This window comes from Mustelus asterias, chromosome 23 (assembly GCF_964213995.1).
Source record: "Mustelus asterias chromosome 23, sMusAst1.hap1.1, whole genome shotgun sequence".
Lineage (NCBI taxonomy): Eukaryota > Metazoa > Chordata > Chondrichthyes > Carcharhiniformes > Triakidae > Mustelus > Mustelus asterias.
This window is the reverse complement of record NC_135823.1, coordinates 59,315,398-59,334,513: the sequence shown is the minus strand read 5'-3', so window position 1 is coordinate 59,334,513 and position 19,116 is coordinate 59,315,398. Positions and strand designations below refer to the sequence as shown.

Here is a 19,116-nt window from a genome sequence, read left to right as displayed (position 1 = left end):
GTGGAACTCGCTGCCCCACAGCGCGGTGAAGTCTGAATCGTTCAATGGTTTCAAGAGGGAGACAGATATATTTCTAATTTAAAAAGGGTTAAAGGGATGTGGGGAACAGGTGGGGAGGTGGATTTGAGACCAGGGAGAGATCAGCCATGATCAGATTGAATGGCTCGACAGGCTGAATTTGTCTACTTCTGCTCCTAATTTTTAAAAATTCATTTGTGGGACATGGGCGTCGCTGGCTGGCCAGGATTTATTGCCCATCCCTAGTTGCCCTTGGAGGGCAGTTGAGAATCAACCACATTGCTGTGGCTCTGGAGTCACATGTAGGCCAGACCAGGTAAGGACGGCAGATTTCCTTCCCTCAAGGACATTACAGTCAACCAGTTGGGTTTTTCCGACAATCGACAATGGTTTCATGGTCACCAGTAGATTCTTAATTCCAGATACTTTTATTGAATTCAAATTCCATCATCTGCTGTGGTGGGATTTGAATCCAGGTCGCCAGAATGTTAGCTGAGTTTCTGGATTAATAGTGATAATACCACTAGGCCATCACCTCCCCATAGTTCCTATGTTCCTCCAGTGCTGTAGCTATTCTACGATTCCCCATGTCGTGCAGCACCTTCACCCAGGGGCTGCCCTCCTCCCATATTGCTGCCAATACTGTGTTGCATGTTCAATGCTATGGTCAGCTGTGTTTCAGTGCGTGGGACTCCTGCCTCGGGGTCAGAAGGTCACATTACACCGGGCGTGATTCTCCAGCCCTGTGCTCTCAGCACAAATCCCGCTAGGGTCGGAGAATAACGGGGGAGGGGCCGTAGATGGTTCATGCCGGCAAGGACCCCTTTTGGATTCTCCCAGCCCCCGGTACCCCAATGTATTTATTTAAATATTCATTTAAATATGCAGGGTCAGTCTGGAGGTGGATTCTCCGCAAATCTCCAACCCTCGGGGGGAGTGGGAATGTGGCTGGAATCACTACTGGTCTCCGCAATGGAGTCCAGTTGCAATGGTGGGGAGGCGGGGGAGTGGTGGGGAGGGCTCTAAGGCCATTGAAGCCCCCAGGTGGTAAGGAAGTGGCTGGGTGGTGCCCTGGCATCCTGTCAGTGGCAACCTGCCAGCGGCAACCTGGCAGTGTCAACTTAGCATTGCCAGGTTAGTACTGCCAAGGTGCCAGGTTGGCAGTGCCAAAGTGTGGGCCTGAAAGCGGGGCGGGGGGGGGGGGTGCGGTGGCGGTGACGGGGAGCATGAAGGTGCCTCCGGATTGGGGTGTCCTGGGGAGGCCTGATGGGGGTTCCTTTGGTAACCCCATAGCAGGGTGTCACTCATTTGGGGGCCGGCGGAGGGCTGGTGCGAGCGAGTGGGGAGGGTATTGGCCGGTGAAGGGGGCAGGTGCTTTGTGAAGGTTTGTCTGACGATCAGGGTGCTGATCTGATCTCCAAGGAGTCAGCCTTGTCTAATTGCGAATTGATTCACACCAACACATCCAGAGGGAATCTCACTGGTTCTCCCGCTGGGGTCAACAGTTAGACATTGTTTGCAGAACTTCACCCATAGCATATAATCCAAGTTTGAAATTCCAGTACAATGCTGAGGGAGTGCCGTACTCTCAGAGAGTCAGTACTGAGGGAGCGCTGCACTGTCAGAGGGTCAGTACTGAGGGAGTGCCGCACTGTCAGAGGGTCAGTACTGAGGGAGTGCTGCACTGTCAGAGGGTCAGTACTGAGGGAGCGCTGCACTGTCAGAGGGTCAGTACTGAGGGAGCGCTGCACTGTCAGAGGGTCAGTACTGAGGGAGCGTTGCACTGTCAGAGGGTCAGTACTGAGGGAGTGCCGCACTGTCAGAGGGTCAGTACTGAGGGAGTGCTGCACTGTCAGAGGATCAGTACTGAGGGAGTGCCGCACTGTCAGAGGGTCAGTACTGAGGGAGTGCTGCATTGTCGGAGGGTCAGTACTGAGGGAGTGCCGCACTGTCAAGGGGTCAGTACTGAGGAAGTGCCGCACTGTCACAGGGTCAGTACTGAGGGAGTGCTGCATTGTCGGAGGGTCAGTACTGAGGGAGTGCCGCACTGTCAAGGGGTCAGTACTGAGGAAGTGCCGCACTGTCACAGGGTCAGTACTGAGGGAGTGCTGCACTGTCGGAGGGTCAGTACTGAGGGAGTGCCGCACTGTCAAGGGGTCAGTACTGAGGGAGTACTGCACTGTCAGAGGGTCAGTACTGAGGGAGTGCCGTACTGTCAAGGGGTCAATACTGAGGGAGCGCCGCACTGTCAGAGGGTCAGTACTGAGGGAGTGCTGCACTGTCAGAGGGTCAGTACTGAGGGAGTGCTGCACTGTCAGAGGGTCAGTACTGAGGGAGTGCTGCACTGTCAGAGGGTGAGTACTGAGGGAGCGCTGCACTGTCAGAGGGTCAGTACTGAGGGAGTGCTGCACTGTCAGAGGGTCAGTACTGAGGGAGTGCTGCACTTTCAGAGGGTCAGTACTGAGGGAGTGCCGCACTGTCAGAGGGTCAGTACTGAGGGAGTGCCGCACTGTCAGAGGGTGAGTACTGAGGGAGCGCTGCACTGTCAGAGGGTCAGTACTGAGGGAGTGCCGCACTGTCAGAGGGTCAGTACTGACGGAGCGCTGCACTGTCAGAGGGTCAGTACTGAGGGAGCGCTGCACTGTCAGAGGGTCAGTACTGAGGGAGCGCTGCACTTTCAGAGGGTCAGTACTGAGGGAGTGCCGCACTGTCAGAGGGTCAGTACTGAGGGAGTGCTGCACTTTCAGAGGGTCAGTACTGAGGGAGCGCTGCACTGTCAGAGGGTCAGTACTGAGGGAGTGCTGCACTGTCAGAGGGTCAGTACTGAGGGAGCGCTGCACTGTCAGAGGGTCAGTACTGAGGGAGCGCTGCACTGTCAGAGGGTCAGTACTGAGGGAGTGCTGCACTGTCAGAGGGTCAGTACTGAGGGAGTGCCGCACTGTCAGAGGGTCAGTACTGAGGGACTGCTGCACTTTCAGAGGGTCAGTACTGAGAGAGCGCTGCACTATCAGAGGGTCAGTACTGAGGGAGCGCCGCACTGTCAGAGGGTCAGTACTGAGGGAACACTGCACTGTCAGAGGGTCAGTACTGAGGGAGTGCCGCACTGTCGGAGGGTCAGTACTGAGGGAGTGCTGCACTGTCAGAGGGTCAGTACTGAGGGAGTGCTGCACTTTCAGAGGGTCAGTACTGAGGGAGTGCTGCACTGTCAGAGGGTCAGTACTGAGGGAGTGCTGCACTTTCAGAGGGTCAGTACTGAGGGAGTGCTGCACTGTCAGAGGGTCAGTACTGAGGGAGTGCCGCACTGTCAGAGGGTCAGTACTGAGGGAGTGCTGCACTGTCAGAGGGTCAGTACTGAGGGAGCGCTGCACTGTCAGAGGGTTAGTACTGGGGGAACACTGCACTGCCAGAGGGTCAGTGCTGAGGGAGTGCCGCACTGTCGGAGGGTCAGTGCTGAGGGAGTGCTGCACTGTCAGAGGGTTAGTACTGGGGGAACACTGCACTGTCAGAGGGTCAGTACTGAGGGAGTGCCACACTGTCAGAGGGTTAGTACTGAGGGAGTGCTGCACTGTCAGAGGGTCAGTACTGAGGGAGTGCTGCACTGTCAGAGGGTTAGTACTGGGGGAACACTGCACTGTCAGAGGGTCAGTACTGAGGGAGTGCTGCACTGCCAGAGGGTCAGTACTGAGGGAGCGCCGCACTGTCAGAGGGTCAGTGCTGAGGGAGTGCCACACTGTCAGAGGGTTAGTACTGGGGGAACACTGCACTGCCAGAGGGTCAGTGCTGAGGGAGTGCCGCACTGTCGGAGGGTCAGTGCTGAGGGAGTGCCGCACTGTCAGAGGGTCAGTACTGAGGGAGCGCTGTACTGCCAGAGGGTCAGTACTGAGGGAGCGCTGTATTAAACAACTAGACCAAAATGCTCTCCCAGGCACCCTTAACTGCAGTGGGTGGCCATTTGCTGGTTGGTCCATGGGATTTTCACCTCCCTCTAGCCAAAGTGACACGCGGGGCAAGAACCTTCCTGTCCCGCCCGCCACGGGAATGGTAGCGGGCCGGGGCGGGCCACGAAAAGGTGCGTTGGCCTCAGGTGGGAATTTCCGGCCTTGGGGCGAGCGTGGCCGGAAAATCCCACCCCAGGAGTTGAGTGTGGCATATCCGGGACTTCATCCGTGTTGTCCGATAAGAGGAATTTGGCCAATCTTTTCTTGTCTGGGAAAACTGCATCACTTTTAGCAAATGTACTCAGCACGTAGGGATGTGTTCATGTATGCTACGAGAATCTTGTGTTTATAAAGAAATGATAAGGGAACAGTTAGAAAGAAGAATTTTCACTCAGACAATGTTGCTTCGCTGGGGTTTCAATTTGGGAAGGTTTGTCTCACCTGGATGAAATCCTACCACCAAACTAGGCCGCGCAGCCTGTCCTGACTCCACCATTGTCTCCCAGTACATGTGGTACAGCCCCTTCCAGCCACTCAGATACACCCGTCGCCTGCCAGCGTAAGACTCCAAGGGAGGTCGGAGACTCGACCCTTCCACCACCTCAGGCCCAATCATGACAACCTCGATCCCTTCGTTGCCTGGAAACATATGGGCGAGCTCATCGTAGTCTGTGACTCTGGCGTTTAGGGTCTCGGTGTGAGAGGCGCCAACCACATGGATGGTGATGGGCTTTTCCAGTGGGTCAATGCTAAAGCTGTGCAGGGCTAATCCAATGGTGAGTGGCCTTGCCTGAAAGTCGGTGGTCACCCGTCTGATGGATTCCAAAAGCTCCTCATCCTCGGGCTGTGGCTTCCCCGCGTTTTCCCACAAAAGCTTCATGTACTTACAGTTCAGGATCGCGTTTAGTTTGGTGTCGAGTTCCTCTTGCATCAGGAACCACGCGTCCCAGCCCTTCACCTCAGGTACAGCTTTCGTCCAGTTCCCACTCGGAAAAGGAATGTCACCTGGACAGCAGATTACACAGGACGAAATTTAATCGCGAGACTTAAAACTGAAAGACCTCAGCAAAAGTCAGATTCCATTGGGTCTCGGCAAATATTGATAAGAGGAGCTGAGCTATTTCTAATGGACAAACAGTTCCAAATCTAATTGAGAGTAACTGCTTGCGGCCACTTTTTCAAAAGATAAATTATTTACTCTCCCATTCCCAAACTTTGAGCGCCACTTCATAAGGTGGCCAATCAGCTTCATCCTAGGCCTTTGTTGCTCTTGTCACTCCCAGCCATCTGGAGCTGTCTTTATCTATTCACAAAGGGACACTGATGAACTGTCAAGATGGCTGCCAATGGGGACCTTTGCAACTTCAACATAGGCTATCAAGCTTCCAGAATTTTCCAAATTGAATCATAAAGAGTGGCGGGTCTCTCCCCCTTGAATGGACATGCCTAAACAGCGCTCCTTTAGAAACTTAGAAACTAGAAGCAGGAGGAGGCCATTCGGCCCTTCGAGCCTATTCCGCCATTCATTTCAATCATGGCTGATCATTGAATTCAAAATCCTGATCCCCGCTTCCTCCCATATCTCTTGATCTCTTTAGCCCCAAGAGCGATATCTAATTTCTTTTTGAAATCACACAACATTTTGGCCTCAACTACATTCTATGGTAGTGAATTCCACACATTCACCACCCTCTGGGTGAAGAAATTTCTCCTCATCTCAGTTCTAAAAGGTTTACCACCTATCCTCAACCTGACCCCTAGTTCTGGACTCCCCCACCATTGCGAACATTCTTTCTGAATCTACCCTGTCTAACCCTGTTGGAATTTTATAAGTTTCTATGAGATCCCCTCTCACTCTTCTAAACTCCAGTGAATACAGTCATAACCAACTTAGTCTCTCCTCATATGACAGACCTGCCATGCCAGGATTCAGCCTGGTAAACCTTCGCTGCACTCCCTCTATAACAAGGACATCCTTCCTCAGATAAGGTCACCAAAACTGCACACAATACTCCAGGTGAGGCCTCACCAACGACCTTTATGGAATTCACACCTGTCAGTGCCGAAGCTTTACGCCAAAACAGAAATGGAGTCCTAGATTCTGTGGGCCGGATTTTCCGGCCGCACTCGCCCCCCACAAGATCAGAAATTCCCGCCCGAGGTCACCAGACATTTGCATGGTCCATGCCCGTCCACTACGATTCCTGTGGCGGGCGGGACGGGAAAATCCTGCTCCCTGTCTCCAGGTTTTCAATGCAACAAAGAAAAACTGACAAAACTAGTTGTCCCACAAACTGTGTGAAAGACCACGATTTACCTTCCATTGGATATCAATGGCTGTTAACCATGTGATCAAAACTGGTTCTCTAAGACTGAAAACCACCTTCTATTGTACACTAATGGCTGTTGGTCACGTGATTGAAACTGGTTTTCTGATACTGAAACCCTTTTATCCCAGAACCCGGAAGAGGCCTGAGGCAGTCTTCAGAATAAGAAGACAACAGCAGCAGAGAAAACCCGTGCCACATTTGCCTTTCAAGAGCCTTGAGGTTCAAAAGTCTTCTGAAAAGTCCCTCAGTCTCATTCAGAATCTATGATGTGGAGATGCCGGCGTTGGGCTGGGGTGGGCACAGTAAGAAGTCTCACAACACCAGGTTAAAGTCCAACAGGTTTATTTGGTAGCACTTTCGGAGCGCTGCTCCTTCATCAGGTGAGTGAAGAGTTGTGTTCACAAACAGGGCATACACAGACTCAATTTACAAGATAATGGTTGGAATGCAAGTCTTTAAAGGTATTTTATAAGTTTCTATGAGATCCCCTCTCACTCTTCTAAACTCCAGTGAATACAGTCATAACCAACTTAGTCTCTCCTCATCTGACAGACCTGCCATCCCAGGAATCAGCCTGGTAAACCTTCGCTGTACTCCCTCTATAACAAGGACATCCTTCCTCAGATAAGGACACCAAAACTGCAGACAATGTGAGTGGAGAGAGGGTTAAGCACAGGTTAAAGAGGTGTGAATTGTCTCAAGCCAGGACAGTTAGTAAGATTTTGCAAGCCCAGGCAAGTCGTGGGGGTTACAGATAGTGTGATCTAGTTCACATGTAACAAGATTAGATCTCCTGATAGAACAACCATAAGAATCTAGCTATATGACCTGAACAGTTCTCTCTTTGAAGGAACCCTGCATTTGATCTGGGTTCCTGATCCCAGTTATCTGAACTTATCCGAAATACAATTCCAGAGTGGGAAAAAGCTTTGTTGTTCACTGACCTCTCAAAGAACAAGAGCTAAAATAGCAGCACCCAACCCAAATGGGAAAATAGAAACCCATAGTCCGTCGAAATAAGTGGCATGAGTTGTTAACTGTCCCTTTGGTTTAATACTTTTAGAAGTGCACTACTTTCTTGAATTGTCATTTTGTTTGATTTGATTTATTGTCACATATATTAGTATACAGTGAAAAATATTGTTTCTTGTATGATATCAAAGCATATTGTACTAGAGAAAGGGAGAGTGCAGAATGTAATGTTACAGTCATAGGTAGGATGTAGAGAAAGATCAATTTAATGCAAGGTGGTCCATTCAAAAGTCTGACAGCAGCAGGGAAGAAGCTGTTCTTGAGTCGGTTGGTATGTGATCTCAGACTTTTGTATTTTTTTCCCAACGGAAGAAGGTGGAAGAGAGAATGTCTGGGGTGTGTGATGTCCTTAATTATGCTGGCTGCTTTGCCGAGGCAGCGGGAAGTGTAGACAGAGTCAATGGATGGGAGGCTAGCTTGCATGATGCATTGGGCTACATTCACGACCTTTTGTAGTTTCTTGCGGTCTTGGGCAGACCAGGAGCCCATACCAAGCTGTGATACAACCAGAAAGAATGCTTTCTTTGGTGCATCTCAGAGAATCATAGAATCTCTACAGTGCAGGGGGAGTTCGATTCCCGGCTTGGGTCACTGTCTGTGTGGAGTTTGCACATTCTCCCCGTGTCTGCTTGGGTTTCCTCTGGGTGCTCCGGTTTCCTCCCACAGTCTGAAAGACGAGCTGGTTAGTTGCATTGGCCATGCTAAATTCTTTCTCAGTGTATCCGAACAGGCGCTGGAGTGTGGTGACTAGGGGATTTTCACAGTAACTACATTGCAGTGTCAATGCAAGTCTACTTGTGACTAATAAAAAAAAAAAATTATTTTAAAACTCCTTTAGTTGCACATCATTCATTCCCTGCATGTCGCGGCGATTGCGGGCACCTAGTTCATGGTCTCCACTGATAAACTGTTGCTAAAGAGGTACTGGAATAGGCTGAACTGACTCTCTCTCCTCTCTCTCCCCGATTCCAATGGGCAATAACCATTTTTCATCGTGTCCCTCTATAGAACATTCCAGACTCAAAGGGCAATATTGACTCTGTGACTCGGAAGTCAGTAAAAAGGAACATCTATGGCATTGGTGTGCAATCTCTCAGCCTATGACACTACATATTGCAGTAAAGATCTCGTCATGTGTACCAATTTACAAAGTACCATTCCAAATGGACCAAAAATAGAATTCTGATACCATACACATAGAAACATACAAACTAGAAGCAGGAGTAGGCCACGAGGCTGCTCCGCCATTCATTTTGATCATGGCTGACCATTGAATTCAACATCCTGATCCCCCCCTTTCCCCCCATATCCCTCGATCCTTTGAGCCCCAAGAGCTTTATCTAATTTCTTAGAATCATCGAATCCCTACAGTGCAGAAGGAGGCCATTTGGCCCATCGAGCCTGCACCGACAACAATCCCACCCAGGCCCTATCCTTGTAACCCCACGTATTCACCCTGTTGATCCCCCTGACACTAAGGGGCAATTTAGCACGGCCAATCAAGCTAACCCGCACATCTTTGCAGCGTGGGAGGAAACCGGAGCACCCGGAGGAAACTCACGCTGACATGGCAAGAACGTGAGGACTCCACACAGAGAGTCACTCACAGAATCGTACCCTGGTCCCTGGAGTTTTGAGGCATCAGTGCTAACTACTGTGCCACCATTCTAGGCGTTTCGGAGCCAAGCGCCTAGAACATTCTATCTCCTTAACAGTGAAGTACTGGCAGAAATTAAAGCGACATTCCCAGCTTGATTTATGTGTGGAGAGGGATTAGTGCTTGCATCAAAAATTGAAAGCATGCTGAATGGACTTTTCAGTACCTGTGAACGCGAGCCACTCAACCAGTCTGTCGACTGCGGCCCATTTTAATTTCTTGCATAACTTCTTGTGTACCGGCCAACTTGTGCGTTGACATTCCTTCCCGCAGTAATAGACATTCTGACATCTGAAAATCCAAATGGCCATGGGAGTCATTTGCAATTTTTCATTGACTTTGTTCAGTTAACTATTTTCTACTTTATTTTGCAAGAAACGTACCTCTGCCGCCTACCCACTAAGTCATCCAAAGTAGTTCAGGTGTAACATTACCGGACTAGCAACCTGCTTTGGTGTTCGTGAGTTCAAATCCCACCATGGGGGGGGCATTTGAATTCAATTAATAAAGCTAATAGCTTTTACCTCTGTATAGAACTTAAGTATCATTGAAAAAAAGAAGCATGTCGAAGCTTTTCATCTTCCACTCATCAGATCTCTTTTGCAAGAATACCAAATGTAAAGGGAACAATAATTTATGGTTCACGAGAAGAGAGTCATGGTCAGCTGGCAATTGGACTCTGATTGGTTGAGGCATTGCCATGGAGAATGTACCCCTTAACTGATGACTGACAGTTAACTGCCATGTTTAGAATCATAGAATCCCTACAGTGCAGAAGGAAGCCATTCAGCCCATCGAGCCTGCACCATCAACAATCTCACCTGGACCCTATACCTGTAACCCCATGTATTCACCCTGCTAATCCCCCTGATACTTAGGGGCAATTTAGCATGGCCAATCAACCTAACTCACACATCTGTGGAGTGTGGGAGGAAACCGGAGCACCCAGAGGAAACCCACACAGACACGGGTAGAACGTGCAAACTCCACACAGTCACCCGAGGCCGGAATTGAACTCGGGTCCCTGGCGTTGTGAGGCAGGTTGATTCTGATTGGTCAATGCATTGGCCTTGGGAAATGAACAGAGTATGGCCGTTGGCTATTTTTTTCAGTTGAAACAAGCGCAAAGTGTGTACAATATGAACAGACAGAAAGAACATGTACACACATTGCACCTGTTTCAACTGAACAAAATAGGTGTCAGCCATTCTCCAGTTCATTCCTCAGGGCATTGACTTGACTTAATAAATAAGATTCTAGTCTCTTTAATAATAATCATGAAACTACCAGATTATTGCTAAAAACCTAATGGCTCACTGATGTGTTGCAGGGAAGGAAATCTGCCACCCTTACCTGGTCTGGGCTCCATGTGACTCCAGACCCATTGTTCTGTACTGCCGAAAAGCTAGATTTATTCATTGAATTGATTGACTTGCAACTCAGAAATGACCCAGTGAGCCTCTCATTTCAAGGGCAATTAGGGAAGGGCAACAAATGCTGGCATTGCCAGCAATGTTCACACCCAAAGAACAAATAAAAAACTACATTCTCTGTACTAAACCAGAATATTCTGTTGTGAAGTTGAGTTTATGAAGTGCGGTCCTTTTAAAAGCTGGTTTTGTGTTCCGCGCTCGAATGTTTAAAATACAGGGTACACAGATTGCAACAATTGTAACAAGGACCAAGCATCAGAGTTGCCTTGGGTTTGCATAGCTTATCAGAGAAGACACCCAGCGATCAGGAACCTATCAAATTTGAATTTGCTGTTGTTTGACATCATCAGACCAATCCTGGGGTAGGAAAATTGATAGGTCATCAGGGTTATAGAATGGAACTCAACTGCCTGCAGAGGGAATTGAACTGAAAAGCGGTCACCTCTCAACACGTAGAGAGGGCAAGATCGGCTCTCTGCCAGTTTAAAATATTTCTTAAGAGAACTCTCCATCTATCTACCAGAAGGGTACCCAATCAGAAAGACTTTACCGACAGCGACATTGATAAAAGAACACCAAAGGTTTTTTTCCACAGCCACAAAACTTGTTTGTATATGTTTTTTTTTCAGAGTGATTAGGTTAGTACTATTAATTTTTCGTGTAATGAATGGTCCTTGTATTAATTTGAACAGCATTCCAGTCGAACCTTACTTTAATTGATGTGTTCCTTGTTTAGTTAAAGTTTCCGGTTGGTTAATTAAATAATTTGTTAATTATTTACTTAAAGTGAGTGCCAGGTCTTTCTGCTAATGAACCTCTAAACGTTAATGAAGAACAGTTAACATTTTCCCAAACACTTTTGCAGATTACGGCGCGAGGTAAAGGGAATTAACCTCTGCGTCTGAACAATTCAAAGGGATATAATCAAATCGACACACTATATTACAGAAGAGGCAGATCACTGTGTGTAGTGATTGATTATGCTATGGAACTCTGAGTTATCCAAACCTGCTGGAACCCTAATTCCCAATTTACACCAATGATTCACTGGTTCTGCACTGGAGGATTCTAGTTTATTGATTAATACCGATATTTAAACACTGAAGCAGATTTTGGGGTAGAAACTGAACCTTGTTTCTGTCTATTTTGCCCGAGTGCAGAACCAGCTAATTATTGGTGTAAATTTGGGAATTAGGGTTCCAGCAGGTTTGGATAACTCAGAGTTCCATAGCATAATCGATCACTACACGCAGTGATCTGCCTCTTCTGTAATATAGTGTGTCGATTTGATTATATCCCTTTGAATTGTTCAGGAAGATGTCTGACCTGCCATTGGATCAAGCCATTGAGACTCCCTAGCAGCTCGCAAAACAGACTGCAAGCTTCTTCTGAATGTAAATTAGTGTGGGGGTCCATCCCACAAGCACTGACAGTTTTTCTCCATCAGAGTTAGGCAGCTGAATTGAGCCCATCCCTGTGCTCTTGCGATGATACTGTGCCTTTAAGAAATATATTTATATCATGTTTCTTGTGAGAGGCAGCGCTTTGCTGTAAGGAGTCGATTTGTCTGAAAAAAACGTGCAACCTCATGCTGAGACTGCAGCATAATAACTCATTTCAGCTAATGGTGTGTTTGTCCAAACAGAGTTAATGCATTTGTGTTTACTTGGGTTTTCCCTTGGGGTGTAAGTGTAGACTCTTGACCAGGTTGATTGACAAAGGTCGAGTCATGTGCTTAATGGGAGGAACTAAGCTTGCAGGGAAGATACACAGTTTCTCTTTCATTTTGAAACAAGTAGTTCCTGCCTGGTTGTGAAAGAAGCACGACGTGTCTTTCTGTCTCTCTCTCTCTCTCTGGAGGTTGTCTGTGAGCTCCAAGACTGGAAAACTAAGTACAAGCAAGTAAGCCTGCGTTTTGCCAACTGATTTTGAAGACGGGTTTAAGTCTGTAAGAGGAATATTACTTGAATTGAAACTAATAGAGATAGGTTAGCAGTCAAGAATTGTATCTTATCTTGTTTAAGGATTGTTCAATTGTTAAAAGTTGAGATAATTCATTTGTTATAGTTATATTGTGTTGTTAAATAAAGTTTGTTTTGATAAAAAAACTCCCCAGTTTGTCAGTAGAATCGCACTGGGAGTGAAACATTCTACCCTCACATTAATACCAAAATTGTTGGGGTTTCTGACCTGGTACCCGAACACTCTTCTAATGTTGATGACTTCTTCATTGAGTCCATGGTTTCATCGAGTACATGAAGAAGTGGTTTCATTGTGTAACCGAACAAAGAATAAAGAACAGTACAGCACAGGAACAGACCCTTCGGCCCAACAAGCCTGCGGCAATCATGTTGTCCTTCCCAAACCAACCCTCTACACCCCACCTGTTCATGTGCCAATGTGTTGCAGGAACAGGTAATTAATTATGCCCTTCTTCTCTCTCCACAGTTGCGGTCAGACCTGGTGAGATTATTCAGCGCTTTCTGTTTTTATTTTGTCATTTGTATCGTTCCTCTGAGGATTCTGTTATCTGGTAGGGGGTGGGTGGAGATTGGGAGAGCCAATCAGAATTTTAGAACTAGGATCATTCTGACGAGTAAATGCAAACATTTGGAATCAGTGGTTTCATTTTCAATATTTTGCTGCAATTCGCAGGTTCCTGTTGTGGAGCAAGGAAAGTCAGCCCATGTAATAGCACTTCAGATTTACTCCGGACTTTAGGAAGTTCATTTCTTTCCTGTTGCTATGGGAGCAGCACGGTGGCAAAGTGGTTAGTACTGCTGCCTCACAGGGACCTGGGTTCGATTCCCGGCTTGGGTGACTGTGCGGAGTCTGCACGTTCTTCCAGGTGCTCCGGTTTCCTCCCACAATCCGAAAGACGTGCTGGTTAGGTGCAATGGCCGTGCTAAATTCTCCCTCAGTGCACCTGAACAGGCGCTGGGGTGTGGCGACTCGGAGATTTTCACAGCAACTTCATTGCAGTGTTAATGTAAGCCTACTTGTGACACTAATAAACAGACTCTCAAGGAGATTTTCCTTTCTCCGACTGGAGGATAATCCTTTTGCTTGGGCTGCTCTATATTGGCCATGGGTTGGTTCCAATTTCAAGGGAGATGCACTGACCAGGCGAAAGGAGGGAACACACAAGTTAACTATCAGTCTGACTCACTTAACGAGGTTCACTTTTTCCCCTCAATTGCCACTGCCTACCTTTTACAGCGTCGAAGAGCTCTGGGATCCGACAGGGCTTCCGGAAGCTTCTTGCACTCTGCGCAAAACTTAAACGTGTCCTCCATCTTCTGAAACATCTCCTGGTAGGTGCGGATTCCGAATTCTGGGGCCTGCTTCCTCCCCTCCAGAGCTGCCCTATACCGAGAGCATGACAAAAGGAAAACAGTCAAGACTTTTGAACAGAAACCATCGTTCCACCGTCCAGACCTCGACAGCAATCCAAAAATCAACTCAAGGTCGAACATAAGCACGAGGTTTTCCACAAAGCAATTTTCAGAGGCTCTGTGTTTTAATTGGATTGGGAGCGGACAATAACACTGCTGTTCTCTACAGAATTCCAGTTTCTAACACTGACCAGTAGACGTAACAGAAATCAATAAACCATAGCGTCTCTACAGCACAGAAGAGGCCATTCGCACGGTGGCACAGTAGTTAGGCCTCACAGCGCCAGAGACCAGGGCTCGAGTCCCAGCTTAGGTCACTGTCTGTGTGGAGTCTGCACGTTCTCTCCATGTCTGTGTGGGTTTCCTCCGGGTGCTCCAGTTTCCACCACAGTCCAAAAGACGTACTGGTTAGCTGCATTGGCCATGCTAAATTCTCCCTCAGTGTACCCGAATAGGCGCCAGAGTGTGGCGATTGGGGGATTTTCACAGTAACTTCATTGCAGTGTTAATGTAAGCTGACTTGTGCCTAATAAATAAATAAATTGGTCCATCGAGTCTGCACTGACTCTCTGACAGAGTATCTTATCCAGGCACTCATCCTCACCCTCTCCCTGTAACCCCACACATTTCCCATGGTCAATCCCTCTAACTTACACATCTTTGGACACTAAGGGGCAATTTAGCATGGGCAATCCGCCTAACCTGCACATGTTTATGGAAGGAAACCAGAGCACCCGGAGGAAACCCATGCAGACACGGGGAGAACATGCAAACTCCACACAGACAGTGACCCGAGCCGGGAATCGAACCCAGGTCACTGACGCTGTGAGGCAGCGGTACTAACCACTGTGCTACTGTGTCTGCGTTGGTTTCCTCCGGGTGCTCCGGTTTCCTCCTACAAAGATGTGCAGATTAGGTGGATTGGCAATGCTAAATTGTCCTTTAGTGTCCAAAGGTTCGAGGGATTAGCCATGGGAAATGTGTGGGGTTACAGGGATAGGTCGGCTTATGAAGAAAGTAAGGATCTGTGGGATAGAGGGAAGTTTGGCCGATTGGATAGGTAACTGGCTATCTAACAGAAGACAGAGGGTGGTGGTGGATGGAAAATTTTCGGACTGGAAACCGGTTACCAGCGGAGTGCCACAGGGATCAGTGCTTGGTCCTCTGCTATTTGTAATTTTTATAAATGACTTGGAGGAGGGGGCTGAAGGGTGGATCAGTAAATTTGCTGATGACACCAAGATTGGTGGAGTAGTGGATGAGGTGGAGGGCTGTTGTAGGCTGCAAAGAGATATAGATAGGATGCAGAGCTGGGCTGAAAAATGGCAAATGGAGTTTAACCCTGACAAATGCGAGGTGATTCATTTTGGTAGGACAAATTTAAATGTGGATTACAGGGTCAAAGGTAGGGTTCTGAAGAATGTGGAGGAACAGAGAGATCTTGGGGTTCATATCCATAGATCTCTGAAGGTTGCCACTCAAGTGGATAGAGCCGTGAAGGAGGCCTATAGTGTGTTGGCGTTCATTAACAGGGGGTTTGAGTTTAAGAGCCGTGGGGTTATGCTGCAACTGTACAGGACCTTGGTGAGACCACATTTGGAATATTGTGTGCAGTTCTGGTCACCTCACTATAAGAAGGATGTGGAGACACTGGAAAGAGTGCAAAGGAGATTTACCAGGATGCTGCCTGGTTTGGAGGGTAGGTCTTATGAGGAAAGGTTGAGGGAACTTGGGCTTTTCTCTTTGGAGCGGAGGAGGTTGAGAGGAGACTTGATAGAGGTTTATAAGATGATGAGGGAGATAGATAGAGTGAATGTTCAAAGACTATTTCCTCGGGTGAATGGAGCGGTAACTAGGGGGCAAAACTATAGGGTTCATGGTGGGAGATATAGGAAGGATGTCCGAGGTGGGTTTTTTACTCAGAGAGTGGTTGGGGTGTGGAATGGACTGCCTGCAGGGATAGTGGAGTCAGAAACTTTAGGAACATTTAAGAAGCTATTGGATAGGCACATGGAGTACTTCGGGATGATAGGGAGGAAATAGCTTGATCTGGGTTTCAGACAAAGCTCGGCACAACATCGTGGGCTGAAGGGCCTGTTCTGTGCTGTACTGTTCTATGTTCTATGTTCTATGCGAGGGCCTGGATAAAATACTCTAAATGTGTCACACAATCACCAAGACGAAATTGCAATCTACATCTAAACGCAAACTTAGGCGAGGAAGTTAGCAGAAGGAGTGTTTCACCTGTAATCATTGTAGCTTTGCATATTTAACTTGGAAAGGATGACCTTGGAAAGTCCTGGGACGTTGTGATCCATGGCGACAAAGCCAAGTGTATCTGTATAGACACCAGTAGCACTGGGGGCATCAGAGCCCTTCACCGCGGCAGGTTTCTTCATGGCTTTCGGCCGCAACATGGTTCTTGTCTCTAATAATTAGCCTGGGAGAAACCCCACAGGTTAAAATATTACACTTCAAGACATTTCATTGAACAAGTTGTTCGTCCTCTGTCCTAATATTTCCTTATCATTTTCACAATATCAAACTCTGGTTTGTAATTACTCCTGTGAAATGCCTTGAAACATTTTACTCTGTTAAAGGCACTATATAAATATCGTCATGACAATGCCACTGTATTTTGTGTCTTCATTTCCTCCTTAAGATTAAGTGCTAGCGTCACAAGTCGGGTTACATTAACACTGCAATGAAGTTACTGTGAAAATCCCCCAGTCGCCACACTCCGGCACCTGTTTGGGTACACTGAGGGAGAATTTAGCATGGCCAATGCACCTAGCCAGCACGTCTTTCGGACTGCGGGAGGAAACTGGAGCACCCGGAGGAAACCCCACGCAGACACGGAGGAGAATGTGCAGACTCCGCGCAGGCAGTGACCCAAGCCAGGAACGAACCCGGGTCCCTGGCGCTGAGAGGCAGCAGCGCTAACCACTGTGCCACTATGCTGCCTGCACATTAGCAAAAAAGAAATGTCCCCAATTTGACATTAAATTGTCATTTTCACTCAGAATGACAGCACTTCTGACCGTGTACTGCTCCCCCGGTGCTGCCCTGGAGTGTAGGCCTTAACTTCTGTGCTCAAGCCTGGGGGAGCTGGAATTAGTAGTAAGGAGGAGCATTGTAATTGTTGAGATTGTGTAAGCGCACCATGACGGATATATGACCATACATAGAAACATAGAATCGAGAAGCAGGAGGAGGCCATTCGACCCTTCGAGCCTGCTCCGCCATTCATTTTGATCATGGCTGATCATCAAATCCAATATCCTGATCCCCCCTTCCCTCCCATATTCCTTGATCCCTTTAGCCCCAAGAGCTATATCTAATTTCTTCTTGAAATCAGACAATGTTTAAGCCTCAACTACATTCTGTGATAGTGAATTCCATACATTCACCACCCTCTGAGAAATTTCTTCTCACCTCAGTTCTAAAAGATTTACCCCTTATCCTCAAACTATGACTCCTAGTTCTGGACTCCACCACCATTGCGAACATTCTTTACCCCATCTAACCCTGTTAAAATTTGATAAGTTTCCATGAGATCCCCTCTCACTCTTCTATATAATGTTGAAGATTGACCAACCTGGTCCATCATGCTTTGGAACATGGAGAACAGCGGGCCTGATGGGAAATGGCTTGTTTTCCTACAATCTGTGAGAGCTCCATTGAAAAGACTATGGGCACCCATACAAAGCTAGACTGCCTGATCAGGAATAAGTCTAAAGGGCTTCAACGCCTTCAGAGATGGGAAAATCAGTTGTGTGTGTGTGTCTGAATGTGGAAGTTGGAATCAGCCGTTAGCAGGTGAAGGGTCCGAGTCTGTTTTGCAGAATGAGTGGGTCCTTAAGAAACCATAGAACGTTCCAAGCTCTGATCGTGGTTAAAGAAAATAAGGATGTTTACTGAATGCTGTCTGCTAAAAATATCAAGGATTCTGTACAGCTGCGTGTACAATGATGCAAATGGATGATTGAAGTGATGCTGAATTCTATTGGTTGAAAGTGCACTATTGGTAAGGCTATTGGTGTTGTAACTGGTATGTTCTCTCTCATTGGCTAAAAAGTGCGAGAACGGACACTATTGTGCGGAACTCTGTTCGAACACCATGGAGAGATTCATTGTGTCTGTTCTCCTTACCAGCAAGTGATAAAGCTTAGAAGATTGAGTACTCACCGTGCCTTGTATGGTTAATACTCAACATGAGTGTGTGTTGTGTGCATGCATTTGTGTGTGTGCGAGTGTGTTTGTGTATGTCTGTATGTGCACGCGTCAGTGTGTGCGAATGTGTATTTGTGCGTGTGTGTGTTTGTGTGTGTGCAAGAGTGTATTTGTGTGTGCGTGTGTTTGTATGTGTGTGTGTGCGAGTGTGTATTTGTGTGTGTGTGTTTATGTGTGTGTGCAAGTGTGTATTTGTGTGTGCGTGTGTTTGTGTGTGTGTGCGAGTGTGTATTTGTGTGTGCGTGTGTTTGTGTGTGTGTGCGAGTGTGTATTTGTGTGTGCGTGTATTTGTGTGTGTGTGTTTGTGTGTGTGCAAGAGTGTATTTGTGTGTGTGTATGTTTGTGTGTGTGCAAGAGTGTATTTGTGTGTGTGTATGTTTGTGTGTGTGCAAGAGTGTATTTGTGTGTGTGTATGTTTGTGTGTGTGCAAGAGTGTATTTGTGTGTGTATGTGCGAGTGTGTATTCGTGTGTGCGTTTGTGTGTGTGTGCGAGTATCTATTTGTGTGTGTGTGCGTGAGTGTGTTGTGTGAGAGACAAAGTGTGTGTTTGTGTGTGTGTGTATGCGAGTGTGTATTGTGTGTGTGTGTGTGTGTGTGTGTGTGTGTGTGTGCAAGTGTGTATTTGTGTGTGTGTTTGTGTGTGTGTGCGTGTGTGTTTGTGTGTGTGTGTGCGTGCGAGTATGTATTTGTGTGTGTGTTTGTGTGTGTGTGTGTGCAAGTGTGTAGTTGTGTGTATGTGTGCGAGTGTATTTGTGTGTGTGTGTGAGTATGTATTTGTGTGTGTGTTTGTGTGTGTGTGTGCAAGTGTGTAGTTGTGTGTATGTGTGCGAGTGTATTTGTGTGTGTATGTGTGTGTGTGAGTGTGTATTAGTGTGTGTGTGAGAGACAGAGTGTGCGTGTGTGTGTCATTCAATGTCCCTGAGACTTGATGAACTAACTACTGGCTAACAGCCAAGCACCCAGGACAACTGCCCACTTGGTCGATCTGAACTGAGTTATGCCGCAGACCATCCGAAAGTGAGGATCCATCCGCAACTTAGCAGACACTGATGTGACACATACTTCCTCACCCCCTCCTAG

General features: G+C 47.5%; 1 protein-coding gene across 1 annotated transcript in view; it reads right to left on the bottom strand.

Annotated features, from left to right (window-relative positions):
* The window catches only part of mss51 (MSS51 mitochondrial translational activator), a 39,404-nt gene extending 23,184 nt beyond the window's left edge, over positions 1-16,220 (bottom strand). The window contains exons 1-4 of the mRNA XM_078239891.1: positions 16,048-16,220; positions 13,619-13,774; positions 9,142-9,266; positions 4,398-4,961 (exon numbers count right to left, since the gene is read on the bottom strand). Of these exons, the coding sequence (XP_078096017.1) occupies positions 4,398-4,961; positions 9,142-9,266; positions 13,619-13,774; positions 16,048-16,220 (1,018 nt within the window). The remainder of the gene's footprint in view (positions 1-4,397; positions 4,962-9,141; positions 9,267-13,618; positions 13,775-16,047) is intronic.
* Between the last annotated feature and the right edge of the window lie 2,896 nt (positions 16,221-19,116).